Source organism: Scomber scombrus, chromosome 6 (genome assembly GCF_963691925.1).
Source record: "Scomber scombrus chromosome 6, fScoSco1.1, whole genome shotgun sequence".
NCBI lineage: Eukaryota > Metazoa > Chordata > Actinopteri > Scombriformes > Scombridae > Scomber > Scomber scombrus.
In genome coordinates this window covers 11,825,397-11,839,453 of record NC_084975.1, presented here as the reverse complement: position 1 = coordinate 11,839,453, position 14,057 = coordinate 11,825,397, and the positions used below count along the sequence as shown (strand labels likewise).

At 40.4% G+C, this 14,057-nt stretch overlaps 1 protein-coding gene across 1 annotated transcript; it reads left to right on the top strand.

Annotated features, from left to right (window-relative positions):
• Positions 1-9,033: 9,033 nt before the first annotated feature.
• On the top strand, positions 9,034-10,103 carry phlda2 (pleckstrin homology-like domain, family A, member 2). The gene is made up of 2 exons (XM_062421156.1): positions 9,034-9,589; positions 9,732-10,103. Exon 1 carries the CDS (start codon positions 9,132-9,134, stop codon positions 9,546-9,548), a length of 417 nt encoding a protein of 138 aa, XP_062277140.1. The 5' UTR covers positions 9,034-9,131; the 3' UTR covers positions 9,549-9,589; positions 9,732-10,103.
• The last annotated feature ends 3,954 nt before the right edge of the window (positions 10,104-14,057 follow it).

The window sequence follows — 14,057 nt, the reverse complement described above, 5'->3', positions numbered from 1 at the left end:
CTCAAACGCTTTAATTATCCTTTGAGAAGCAAACTGCTTTTTCAGCTCTATGAAAATTGAGCTGAAAAATTAAATAAATTTACTCCACAGTCAGACAGCTGGATGTTCACATCATAGCAGAAAAATCTATCTGTGTTTAGAAAAGTAGGTCAGTGACTTTCTGCCTCCTGAAGCTGTATCAGAATGATTTCTGTCATGTACAACAGTACTGACATCAGAAGTAGGCAGAAAGTTATGCCCTGCGGAGTCTTCTTGGTATTATGAGACATTTTTTGAATTTAGAAATCAAGATGACAAGCAGACCCAGGTGTATCACTAGTCACACTTTGTAATTTTGGTAAAGCTGACATCATGAGATCCAGAGAGTGAGACAGGCGTCTGGGAATGAGAAGGTCATTTATTAGATAAATGAACTCATTTGGTCGTGTTGAAGGAAGAGGAGATGCAAGGAACATTTAAAAAAAAAAAAGAAAACACAGTGAGGCTTTATTTTATTCTGTGCTCTCTGACATCCTCTGCACACTCAATCGTTTGATGCATTGTATCGTGTGTGAGTGTATGCACATAGATGGACAGACAGAGAGGATGTTTAACATGAATCAACAACAAATATAGAAGAAATCAATGGTGGACTCAAAGGGAAATGATCTCTGAACTGTGCACATGTCCACAGAAGCAGAACAAAGGGAAGTATTCAGACTGCCGGGATTATCCCTAAGTAAGGCCGTCTGCCATCGTCTCATCTTCATCCAGTAGAAGCTTAGAGGGTGCAGTCTTCTTCCGACCATCCTCCCAGCTGCAGCTGCACCCCCCGTCCCACTCTTGGCCCCAAGGTGCTTTTGGCAGTGTTTCTGATTGTATGTGAGCACAGATATGAGTGTGTATGCTTGTGTGGGGTCTTTTGTATCGTTCCCTCCTGGTCGGAAGTGATGTGAGCCAGATTGAGTTCCAGAGAAAGAGAGGGGGATAGAGAGGTGCTTTATGCTGCTGACGCTCTGTTGGTGTTCAGAATTATATGAGCTGAACAGGCAGCGTGACAAAGAGCCCATTACCTTAAATTTGATAATGTTAGTGGTGGTGTTGACACAAGAACTCACAGTCATGAACACACAGATATTATGAAAGTGTCTAATTTTGAGACATATTGATCCTACTGTAATTTTGTCAGCAGGCGTATGGGAGTCACTCCGGGGTCTACTCTCAGAGATGTCTGACAGATAAATCAGCAAGGCCAATAAAGCTAGCTTTTAGCTCACGGCAGATACAGTATATTGGTATTGGCATATATGTCATCTGATAAATGACAAGCAATTGACAGAATTACTAATGGTGTATTTTGAACTGTTCCATTTTTTATGTCCATAAGAGAGAAGTTAATTTTTCAAGCATTAAATGTCCTGCGCAGTAGATGTAGCAGCAGTCAGAGTCACAACTGTCAAAAAAAATTAAGGCAGTGCTTTTAAAAAATGTTTATGTCATGGACTGTGTAAAAAAAAATCTATAGTGACAGATACTGTATACCATTATTGGCTTTAAAAAAAAAATCAATATCTGTGTTGGTTTCAAAAATCCTATATCTGTCGAGCTATACTCAGAAGCCAGATCACCAAACTTGCAAAAACATGTAAAATATGCTGCAGGAGCTCTTTAAAAACAGTGAACATTTCATGCATTTTGGAGAAAAAAACCCACAATCCAATCATTAGAAAGAACAACAATGTAACCGTGTTATTAAAAAGCAACAGCAAACAGATGCATCAACAAAAATATGCTGTCAGCTTAACCTCTCCTCACAGCACCTGCCTGCCTGAGGTCTCTTAGGAAAATCAAGGGAGTGTTCAGGGGAGGAAAACATTGTTAGCTAAAGCAGTGCACAGTCTGCTCCAAGAGTGTGTCTAAAACTTCAGCGTGGGTTTTTAACAAGCACAATAAACCTTTCTCCATCACTTCTTTCAAATCCCCTCAACCACTATGTTCTGCACTCTTCAAATGGTGCCCGTGGGTGTCAGGTGATGGAGGTATTCTGACAGCTGTTGGGCAAAACATAATTCATGTATGTTTTTTTTTTTTTTTTTAACTTACTCCTAGATGGAATCTATCCCAGCATGCATCGGGCATGTTCAATCTACCTGATTGGCACGTCTCTCTGGAGTGTGGGAGGAAAAACAAGGCAGTACTAAGGGAACATTCAAAGTCTGCTGACCAATGACGCGTTGTTCCATAAAGAAAAGGTGCAAGGAAACATTGAAAGGAGCTCCAGTGTTAGTTGTGGGAAAAAGGGAGAAAAAAATGTAAAAGGAGCTTTTAAAGAAAAGAAAAATATTTTAGTGATTGTTAAATAGGCACACTTTATTCTTTTATATTCGTCTATGTGTGTTTAACATGTGTGCCACTATAACTGAGCTAATCTTATTTGCTCTACTGCATTATCAGCAGTGACTTGCCTGGTATGTGTGGGAAAGATTGCCTTATGCCCAATGACAGCACAACTACAGGGCAGAACACCTCTGTCTGGTTTTATGAATGGATCAGTTAAAGAACAGGGAACTAGGTGTGGCATGTTTAACCTGAATCACACTCCTTGACTTCCGAGCAAAGACAAAAGCTGTCAGACCTAAATGACATGAACAGGATTTAGGTTCCATAAAAGAGGTCACAGCAAAAACAAAAAAATCTGAGGCAGAGCTGGTTTAAATATATGTAAATGTAGCATGCTGTGCCACGCTCAGCTTTATTTAAAGGTGAACACTTGTGATTCAGGAAACTGACAGAGCAGAAATTCACACATTTGGTGTAATCATAAACGTGAACACTCAGTTGCCTCCAGAATATTGCATCACTTTATCCAAGTTAAGTCTTGAGAGAAAGAGATAATCCTCAAGGGAGTCTAATGACTTTATTTGACGACCTTTAATTGATTGATCAGATTTAGACTTGTTCAGTCACTACTGCATAAATGAGTAAAGATTCAAGATAATTTCCTTCATTAATCTGATTTTCCACTGTGTCTCTTGCCTTTATGCTGCCATAATTTCTGCATATGACTTTTTAGTTGTGGGTCAGAGTTAGACAGCACAATGCCTAAAAGGTTTAACCGTCAAGTGTAAACGCCCAGTCCATGGCCCTTCTTCCACCACAGATTAGCTTTGGTTCTCTGGAAAGACTCTAAAATTAAAAACTATGCAGACAGCAAAGTGAACGGTACATTCCTGGCAAGGAGAAGGATTGCAGACCCGCATACCTGCCATTCTTTGTTAAAGTCAGATTGGCAGGACTGAGGTGCTGCGCTCATTAGATCACATCTCATAACTCTCACTGGAGTCTCTTGATGTGGCTCGTGTGGTGTGAACTAAGTCTGGTTATAATAGATTGCATGGCTCACACACCTTTGTGCTAATGTAATGACAGTGCAACAACACACTTATTGACATTTATGTGATTTGAACAGCACTCTGAAAATGTGTGTGGGAGTAATGACAATCATAAAATACAATTACTTATATACTTCATTCAAGTACAATTGGGAGCATTGAAGAACTTGTACTACTACATTTCAGACATATTCTCTACATTCATTTGACAGCTACAGTTAATATTTATTTAGCAGGATAAAATGTATTACCAGTACATAAAATACACAATGTAATAGATAAAACTACATAACTGAATATTAATAGTAGCCTACCTCGTCCTCGACCAGCTACATTATTAAGAAGCTGCTTATATGTTAATGCATCAGAATCAATAATCCATTCAAATATATAACACTATAACACTTTTTGATTTACTTTTAAAGCAGGACTTTGACTTGCAATGTAAAGTATTACAAGTCCTATTTTACATTGTTGTAGCGCCTTTTTTTATTAACGGTAAACATTTTATGCATTCCCTTCTGACTGACTGTAACATAACAAGGAAACTAGGTGATTGATTATGATTTAGAAGATTTGATCTTCTTTGGCATCTTTATCTCTGCCATCGTCAAGAGTCGAATTAACTTCCTTCTTTATGTTGCTTTATACTTTCACTCCACTACATTTCAGTGAGAAATATTGGACATTTTACTTCACTACATTTATTTGACTGCTTCAGTGGTTCATAATTTTCAGATTAAATGTTTTACATGAAATAACATATAACAAGCTTTTAAGTTACACTGCATGGCTAAAGATCAAACAATTGGTTCCAAATATTTTTGACTTTTGACCTCTTAAAAAAATGAGTGTCCGGTAGTGGCTCGTTGTCATGTTTCAGATCTCTATGAGTTGTTATCAGTTCAGAGATATATTTCACTCTAAACTTCTCGTGGTTCCATTAATATAACCTTTTGGAACCCAAATAGGTTAAACTCTTCAATATTTCACTTAACACATCAAAGATTCAAGAAAAGTCTGAAAAATGAATCAAAATGTGTATATCAAAACTTTGTTGTGTCTCTTTTCCTGAATGAACATCTCGGCCCCTCAGATTTATCTTGTGACCCTTTCCAGGGTCCTGACCCTGAGGTTGGGAACTTACTGATCCAAACTACCTAACTGTATACAAAGTAGTTAAAGTAGCTCCTCCTTGAGCAGCTGCAGCCGTTAACTGCTGCTTACACATTGATTCATCAGCATTAATCACGTACTTTATGAGAATAGTTAATATATGAGTCAAAGTCTCCAAAATTAGTACTTTTACTTATAACACTATGAGTTAAGTTGAGTGTACTGATAAAACTTCTGTACATTTACCTAAGTTGGGATTTAAATGCAGGACTTGTACTTGCAATAGATAGAATAACTTTATATTGTGGTATTGCTACTTTTACTGAAGTGTCTATCTGAGGATTTCTTCCATTACTGGCCTTCATAACTGCCCAGTTCCTTACGAGACAGTCGAGTAAATGACCGCAGCCACTTCTGTTTTCATTGTTCTCTGACGATTTCTTCTGCAACATTGTGTTTGAGTGAGCGCTGTACTCATCAGCCATTTGTTCTTTTTCCCACGCTGCTGAATGCCAGTGTGGCCACAGACACACACGCACAAGGCTTATCAGAACAATGCTTCAAATAGCTCCAGAGTCTCATCACAAGGGCATGTCACCAAAGAGCAGAGGAGCAGAAGTCGATGTGTGCACGTGCGCATGTGTGTGTATGTGTGTGTGTGTGTGTGTGTGTGTGTGTGTGTGTGTGTGTGTGTGTGTGTGTGTGTGTGTGTGTGTGTGTGTGTGTGTGTGTGTGTGTGGTAGACAGGCCAAAGTTGTAAACGTGTCACAGTATGCAGCTGTTACCTGGGGGCTCTGCTGTACTTGTCAGCAGCCCATCACAGCCAGCTGATCCATACTGCTCCCCATTGTTAGGCTGACTATGTATAGTTCACTGTCTGAGAGAGGCTTTCACCAGCTATCAATACGTATATAAACATATATTAATGTGCATAAACACATTAATTTCATTTAACTGCACTAATGTGCAGACATATGTGCAAAACAATTAGCCAAGTTAGAAAATGAATTGTTTCAGTAGGTCAGACTATTCCGAAATGAAACTGTAATCAGTTCATTATTATTAATCTAAAATGTATTCACTCTTGTATTTTTTCACAACATGTTGTATTCTTTTTCCAAAAATCCACTCTTAAAAATAGGTATGTTTCAGGCCATAAATATGAAGAATAATCTTTGTCTAACTTATTAAGTGTTATTATCTGCCTGTACTGTTTATTGCTTTCTGTCCTCACAGGTCAAGTTCCTCATTATTCTGCTTTTTTTCCCTGCTTAAAATAAAACAAAAATGAACAAAAATACATGTTTAGGTTAATGGATAGCCTATTTGAATGTTAACAGCTATTCGCTTTTTCTTTTTTTTAGCAATGTGAAGTAAAGGCAAACATTCGTGAGGAGGACATTACACAGACAAGTGTAACTGCTGGGTGTGACAGTTTACAGAGTCCACTCCTTTATTTACACTTAATTGCCTCAGGCCTCTGTAGCAACAGAGATTTAAAGACTTTAGACCAATTTAAAGGTTAAATAAAAATGAAGCACACATGAATGCATTAATATTACAATAATACCTCATCAAGTACGTTCTTTAAATTTTAAGTTACTTGTAACAGATTCGCTTCATTCCTTTTTATAATCAGTTCTGCATTTCTGTTATACAACATACAATCACCCAGCCTTGTACTATAACTCTCAAATTCATCTTTAAATGTACTTAATTATTATTATTATTATTATTGTTATGAGCAGGGTTGAATAGGTTGACTGCTGTATTTTTGGGTGTTGTGCGTGCTGTGACTCAGTAAACTCCTCACAGCTTCATGCCCCAACATGATTACCAATCTCTGGGTCTTTCTGGTCCTTCCACCTGCTGTTTTGTCACACCCATGGCTGAAAAGCACACTGAAGTCACACTAAAGTAAACAAGGGGGAAAAAACCCCAAAACAACATATATGCAGCTCTTCTTTTAAACTTTGTGCTCAGTTATTCATGTTGTGTCTGTTCATTTTGTGATTGTCAACCTCCTCAGTTGTTGCACTTTACACGTCATCATATTTTTTCCTTCCTCTATGTGTCTGTGTGAGTTTGTTTTGTCTATAAGGAGACAGCGGGAACCGGAAGGTGCTGGTTTGTAACAACACCCCTCAAGGGAGACTGACTCCCTCCAGAAATAGTTGTTCTGTCCCACACGTCTGAGAAACAAGGTAAACATGGGCACATTCTGTTTTCACTACTGCTGTAATTCAGCAGTGACACTATGTGGTTTGTGATGTTTTGAGAGATTCAGCTCAGCCACAATTGTCATGTATATGATGTGTGGAGAGCTTATTACAGGGCTACGAGACCTACAGCACTCAATGTGAGGAAAGACGAGAACTGACTTAAAATGAGTCATACTTACTCTAAATAGTAACTAGTGATACATGTTACCCATTACTACCTAACTTTGTTTTTAGTTACCATTTTTTTGGGGGGAATTTTTTGTTTTCCCTCTTTTCTTAACACACACACACACACACACACACACGCACACGCACACACATGGACACACACACACACACACACACACACACACACACACACGGACACACACACACACACGGACACACACACATGGACACACACCTGGTCCTCCTTTGGCAAGCAAACTCCTCCAAAGTCAGGCACTACACCACACGCTGAGTCACTGCCTGGACATGTCTGTGAGGCTCCACCACAATACTTCCTCAAATAAAAACACACACACACACACACACGCACACACACACACACACGCACACCAGGTACACACACTCCTAGGCAACAAAGAAAAAAGCCCCAATAACAGAGGGAGAAGGCAGTAAAGAAGCAGTGGTGCTACTCTTCGCTCAGCAGAAGGCAGCATGCTGTTTGAGTTGGTACACATGTGGTTTCTTTTTCTTTGAGATCAGAGGATTAAACCAGCCGCCAAAAAAAGGCTGTCAGTGTCAGTACTCATGCAGGGGTTGCTTAGTAGACCGGTTGCCTAAAGTTAGTCACTATGGTTACGCCTTTGGTGCTGTTGAATATGATCATAGGGGTGTTGATGTGTGAAGTCTTATGGGTGGTCCTCTAATCCATTGGCACACAAGGGCATCAAGCAATTTGTATACTGTGTGTTGTGTGCGTCTGTGTGTGTGTGTTTTGAAGATGGTCCATAATGACATTTCACTTCCTGAGGAAAACTGAGAGGAGATGTTGCCAAAAAGTCTGTAAGAGGAAACTGATAGAGCGGCAGACAGGAGAGCTTGAAGTGGGTGTTCGATGCACGTTTACAGCCATCCACACACACACACACACACACACACACACACATACACACACACACACACACACACACACACACACACACACACACACACACACACACACACACACATACACATACACACATGCACAACTGTAGTTGGTGTATCTGAACTGGACACTAGGGTCAGGGTTATGCTTTTTGTGGCCCCAATCCACCAGCAGGACAGGACAGGCTGCAGGGGAAGAGTCGATGACACAAGCCTCCTTACCACCTCCTTCTGCTGCCTCACACAGACTCGCTCAGTGAAACAATAAAGCCTGCTACTGTCACACTGCACATGAACAACTAGGACTGAGTCATGTGACTCACAAAGTGATGCCGGTCAGTTCTCATAGTGAAGGGGCTCAGTATGGGAGTGGCAAATGTGATAAAGGATCATAGTAGTGGACACACCTTTGCCGTGGAAAAAGGGCATGATTCATTCAACATGGTTTCCTTTTGGTTTTCATTTTTGATCATAGTCACCTCAGGTTGCATCAACATCATGTGACACCTGTAAAATCAGAGCATTATAATAGTTGACCTTTCTTTTTTCAGCATGAAAAACTAACGTTGTGCTTTCTGACCCTTTTAACCCATTCTCTCCTGTAGCTGCTGACACATGGTCTGCTCTTTGAATGGAAACTGTGCTTTTGGGACTGTTGGGCCACATTTCAGCTGCTTGACATCCACAGACAGAAATAGAAGAATTTATGTAAAACATCACTGAGGCGAAACACGTTTAGTCTTACTTTTAAAGGAGTCACAAAGGGCAGGGTGGCACAGCACCTTCTTGGCAGAGTTGAGTCGTATAAAGGGAATGAATTACTGGGCTGACATGGAAAAAGTCTGGATCATAAAAATGAACTCAGAATTCAAAAATCCCTCTGAAATAATTTACCAGGCGAGACTGTGTACACATGTGCTCAGCTCAGCTCAGCTCAGTCAGCGTGCACATCTGGCAATTAAGCACAGAGTGCGGACTGAATCACTGACTGACTGCAGAGTGGGCAAATATTTGGCCTAATCTCCACAGTAGGATGTGGGTTACTAATTAACATGTTTGCTGTGTAATTAGGTCCACGTTAGGACTTCCTCTGCCCTCTCCCCCGCCTGCGCCACAGCTTCCGCCCACACACAGCCTTGAATTACTCCACTGGCAACTGTTGATGCATTCCCAAACCAACTGACGTCAAGTGGGAAGGGCTCAGGCCAGAGTATAAAAGTTATCTACCACATTGGTTCATTCACAACGCCACTCTGGATTACCACAGCATCTGTAGAGAAGCTCCTCGGTCGAAACAGCAGGGGGTTCACAAGCCTGCCCGACATAAACAATGAAAATGTCAGCGGCGGACATCAGCCAGATCCTCAAGGAGGGAGAGCTGGAGAAGAGGAGCGACAACCTGCTCCAGTTCTGGAAGAGGAAGACGTGCGTCCTGACCACGGACAGCCTCAACATTTACGCCGACACACAGAAGCGCACCAAGGGCAAGGAGCTCAAGCTTCAGTCCATCAAGAAAGTGGACTGTGTGGAGCGCACCGGCAAGTTCGTCTATTTCACTATCGTAACCACAGACAATAAGGAGATTGATTTCCGGTGCCCTGGGGAAGATAACTGCTGGAACGCAGTGATTACCATGGCCCTGATTGATTACCAGAACAGAAAGGCCATCCAGGACTTTAAAACACGGCAGGACAATGAGAGCGCGTCACCCGGACAGCAGGAGAGGCGCATGGCGAGGGCGCCCTGAGCCGCTTTGAGCAATGTGGCAGTTAAACCACTCCTAATATGGTGAGAGACACACCATGACATATAGCTCTCATGATATATGAATTTAAATGAATTAAAATAAAAATGAACTGTAGCTGAACGTAGTGGGGTTGCCAGAAATAAAGTGTTTTAAACTAATTTAGTGACTTTTATTTCCCTCCAGTGTCAATGTGGACCATACAGACATAATACGCGGACCAAAAGGAAGACGAGGTCATCCGGTCCAGAGATGAAGGATTGTTCGGGGACTGAGCTCTCGGAAAGACTGACAGTGGACGACAGCTAAAACGACAGACTGAGATTTTGAGAAGCACCACACGCAGGACTGAACCCTTGAATTGGCGAAAACTATTTCAAGTTTGCGCTCCTAGGAGAATTGACTCCTTAAACCATGTTGCAACATTTTGTTAATTTATTTGTTTCCAGAATATGATGTTACTGGCAAACAGCTTGTATTGTTTAAATTATTTACTATTTCAACGTGTGTTAAGTGTGTATTTATTTGAATAAATATTCATGCATTTTTTTGACATAATTTCAAGCTCTCCTCTATTTTTATTTGTAATTTTAAACGAGAAATGTTTTACCACTTCAAGTCAAGGTATGTTAGTATCTCATTACAACATATTAGTATATATAGTATATTAGTATATTTCTCAGTATAGTTTCCCCAAAAGGACACTACACCTGCAGCATTTCTCAGTAAATGCCAGACATGCAATAGTAAAAGGGAGTGGAGGACAGGAAAGTCCCTTTCCTCTCTGCTGTCAGGTGGAATGTGTCTCTTTATTGGCACTGGGAGGGTTACTGGTCTTAGTCATAGCTGATTAGCAGAGCAGATTTAGTCAGCAGCATCGGACACTTAAAAGACTCAGTGGTGCTTTTGAACACACCTCAACTGATTCCAAGGTGTGGTAGGTTTAGTTACTGCTGGGATCTGTTGGGCTGGAAATGTTCATTACAACTAAAAACTACCAATTTGATTGGGCTCATTTCCTTTGCTTCATGGTGTTAATAAAATCTGAAATTTGTTTTAGTTTAATACTTAAGTTGTATCTAGGTGACAGGTATTGCTGCGGTCCTTATCAGGCACCTCTGTTCTTTACAAGGTAGATAAAAACACACCGGAAGTCAATTTTACTACCTCCTTTATCATGAAATAAAAGCTGTGTCAATGGAAAAATGTTACACACCTATCATATTACTGTTATAAACTCGGTGAGCATGGCTTTGATATTCAGATAACGTTGCACGTACTTCAGAAGAGAAGACTGTAAAATGCAGATAAAAAAAGCAGATGTAAAATAATTAGTTGTTTTAAAGTAGTCTTACAGTATAATGAGAAATTAATGTTAGCCAGGTGTGGATTAGGCACATTTTAAAAAGTCTGAAGTTGTGGGTGTAAATATCACACAACATGAGATGTTTATTATCAGTATATTAGCAGATACAAACAGAAGACTTTTAAACCTGAGGTTGGGTATGTTTATGTAAAAATCTATGAAGAAGACATTACATTACATTCAGCCCTGATGATCCCACAGTTATTCATATTGTGTTTCACTGGCTTTGTTATGAGCTCTTTGAAACAATTTGAAAATTAATTAAGCCAGAAAGAGAACTTCATTTGTGCCTCATAGAATAAATACTACGAAATACACAACACAATCATTTCAGTAAACATGGTAGGTAAAACAAAAAAAGTTCAACACAAAACGATTAAACACACAGATGCATTTTTAAAAGCTTTTTAAAAAGTGGCACAGACTCAGCTGATCTGATATTGATACTATTCAACGGACTTCCTTAACAATCATAACATGAAAAAACACGTTGACCTCCCTTCCCTGAGCTTGCTTGTGCATAAATACCTCAGACTGTGGATCTTATGGAGTGGAAGTGTGTTATGAGCACAAATGGCGAAGGGTCAGAGGTGACAGAAAGCCGAATCTCTGGCCAGCAGTAATGAAGTGTATATTAAAGTCACACCCCTCCCTTTCCCATCCTGCTCCTGCGGGAAGCTTTGAAATAGGATCACACTACAATGAACGCATCAAAGGGTGAGACTGATCTGAGGAGTCTTACCGGAGCGGATGGGCTTCCTTTCTAAAAATACTGCTTCACAAATTGGCACCACTTTAATCTCACACACACAAACCTCTGGCCCCTGAGCTAAGGGCCACACAGAGGTTTTATATGGGCTGAGGTGAGGGCCAGGAGATCCCGTTTTTAGAAAGTGACACTCCATTCTTTTTGTTTGATGTAGTGCTTCATGTTTAATTCACTCCTGAAATACTCCACGTCTCTCAGCAGTAATAGTGGAAGTCATAATCAGCATACATCTGGCCACAGAATGTAAAGTCATCTTCTTTACTTCCCTGAGACACACACACACACACTGACACACACACACACACACACACTTCTGGACACACACAACCACACATACACAGTGTCTTCCTCTCTGAGCTCAGGCTTTATAAACATCCTCTGACGAAACACTGGCACACACTCAGGCCATACTCACAGCCTCGGCGTCACTGCTCCATAGGCCATAGTTATGTGGACAGAACAACAGTGTTGTCATTGTTACATTCTGAGGGGAAAACACAAATGCAATAAAAGAGTGGATATAAGACAAGTGTGTGCAGGGCCGTGACTTGTATACACATTTTCAATTAATCTTCAGTTTTAAAACCGAGTGGGACATAATGTCTGATTCAGAGGCCTTCACTGTAAACACCAGTTGTAGCTGAAAAGCTGAGACAGTGTGTATTGAGTAATCACTGAGCGGGGTGCTGTGAGTTAAATGTTGGGTGGCCAGGAAAATCATGTCCAACTCTAATTTCATCATGTATGACCCACGCTCACACACGTTTCTTTCACCTCCTTAACAGCACTAAATCTACAATATCTCAAGAGACTGATGTTAATTGATGCAGATATCAATACTTTTATATCATGCTCTTAAAGGAGAAAGTTGCTCAACATAAACAAACAGCTCACTGGGGCCCTGTAAGGAGACATTGTCAGGAAGGAAAATATAGGACATAATAAGAATTTGGTCAAATTTGAAAAAAAGGAATTGACTTTTAATGCTATACATAGTAAATAAAAAGTAGACATAATAAAAGAAAAGCACAACATGGAAAATAGAACAGAATAGAAAAGCTGGAGTAAACATAAAAACATTTTGGAGGGCCCTACTGTAGCTACAGCTGCAGACACTGAGGTAACGTCATCAGTGTTGTGTCTGAGGGTGTGAGTTACTGCAGTTACGGGCAAATAACTCATGGCGGTAGGTTTTAAAGATTGATTTTGATAGATTCATGACTCAATATATCATTAAAGTTAAATAGAAGGAGGCGATTCTGCCCTGAATCCTTCTATGTCAGTGTGAGGGTGGATTTGAAAACAGCATGTTGCAAGATTAAATTAACAGACAGAAATACAACTGAACATTTGTGGCTTCAGTATTTGTGAAATTCTGGCTACAGCCCTGTTCACATGCTGACTGACATGACCCATTTAAGCATGTGAGCTCATTCATGACCTTTGGGAAAGACGTGTGTAACAAAATAATCTAAGATCCAAAGTCCACATAGTAGCTCTTCAACCACTACTTGTACGGCCTTCTTCACGTCATTTCATGCTCTTGTTGTCACATGACTGAAGTCACATACTTAGATTTGATGATGACACCTATGCCAGCTCCAGATGAGAGGCCGGCAGATAATTTTGTTACACATAATCAATTTAGTTTATAGCAAAATGATAAAAGAAACCTTTCTCTGGATTTGAAAAACAGACAGTTGTGATTCAGGCTGTGATGACAAATCTGTTTTTACATGGGATCTTATCTTGAGTGGCCTTACAAAACATAACATTTATTGTTTAAGACTTTCAAATAGTAATTGCACTTCAGGTTTGGAAGCACAGCTGGAGGAGCATAACGTATTTGCTTGCACAGGCATGCATGGTGACTCAGTGCAGCTCCCCACATTGAATGAGGGTGTTACCCTGCTTCCTGTAAGCCACTATAATGCAGGCATCTCTTCATTTTTGTTTCACTTCAACCTGTTGTGTCATTTCCTCGCTCGCTTTTCCCGTCAGAGTCTAATCTGACGCCAGCAGGACACAACACTAGTGGCTTCATGTAAATAAAAATCTCCGAAACCCAAACAGCAGAGACCACCAGGATGTTTGGCGAGGCCTCGGGGGTTAGTTTGATTACTAACAAGCTCCAAGGTCGGTCTCATGGTAGTAGCCTCTATTAATTGTGTATGATAGTGACTTGTAGTTATTGTTTTCTGACAGTTCAAAACTTTACAGCCATGTGAATATGCTCTCAGCGGTGTATCAGGTCATTTACTTTTCAGAAAAAGGAATGGGATTACCTCAGAGAAGTAAAATTCATAGGCTCGTTTCACTGGAGACAACCTCCCATGGTATTCCACTCTGTGACGTGAGGCTCAGGTGAGCGCATACC

What these genes read in the sequence shown, in the direction of transcription:
- phlda2 (XM_062421156.1), top strand. Translation starts at nt 9,132, where the DNA reads ATGAAAATGTCAGCGGCGGACATCAGCCAGATCCTCAAGGAGGGAGAG.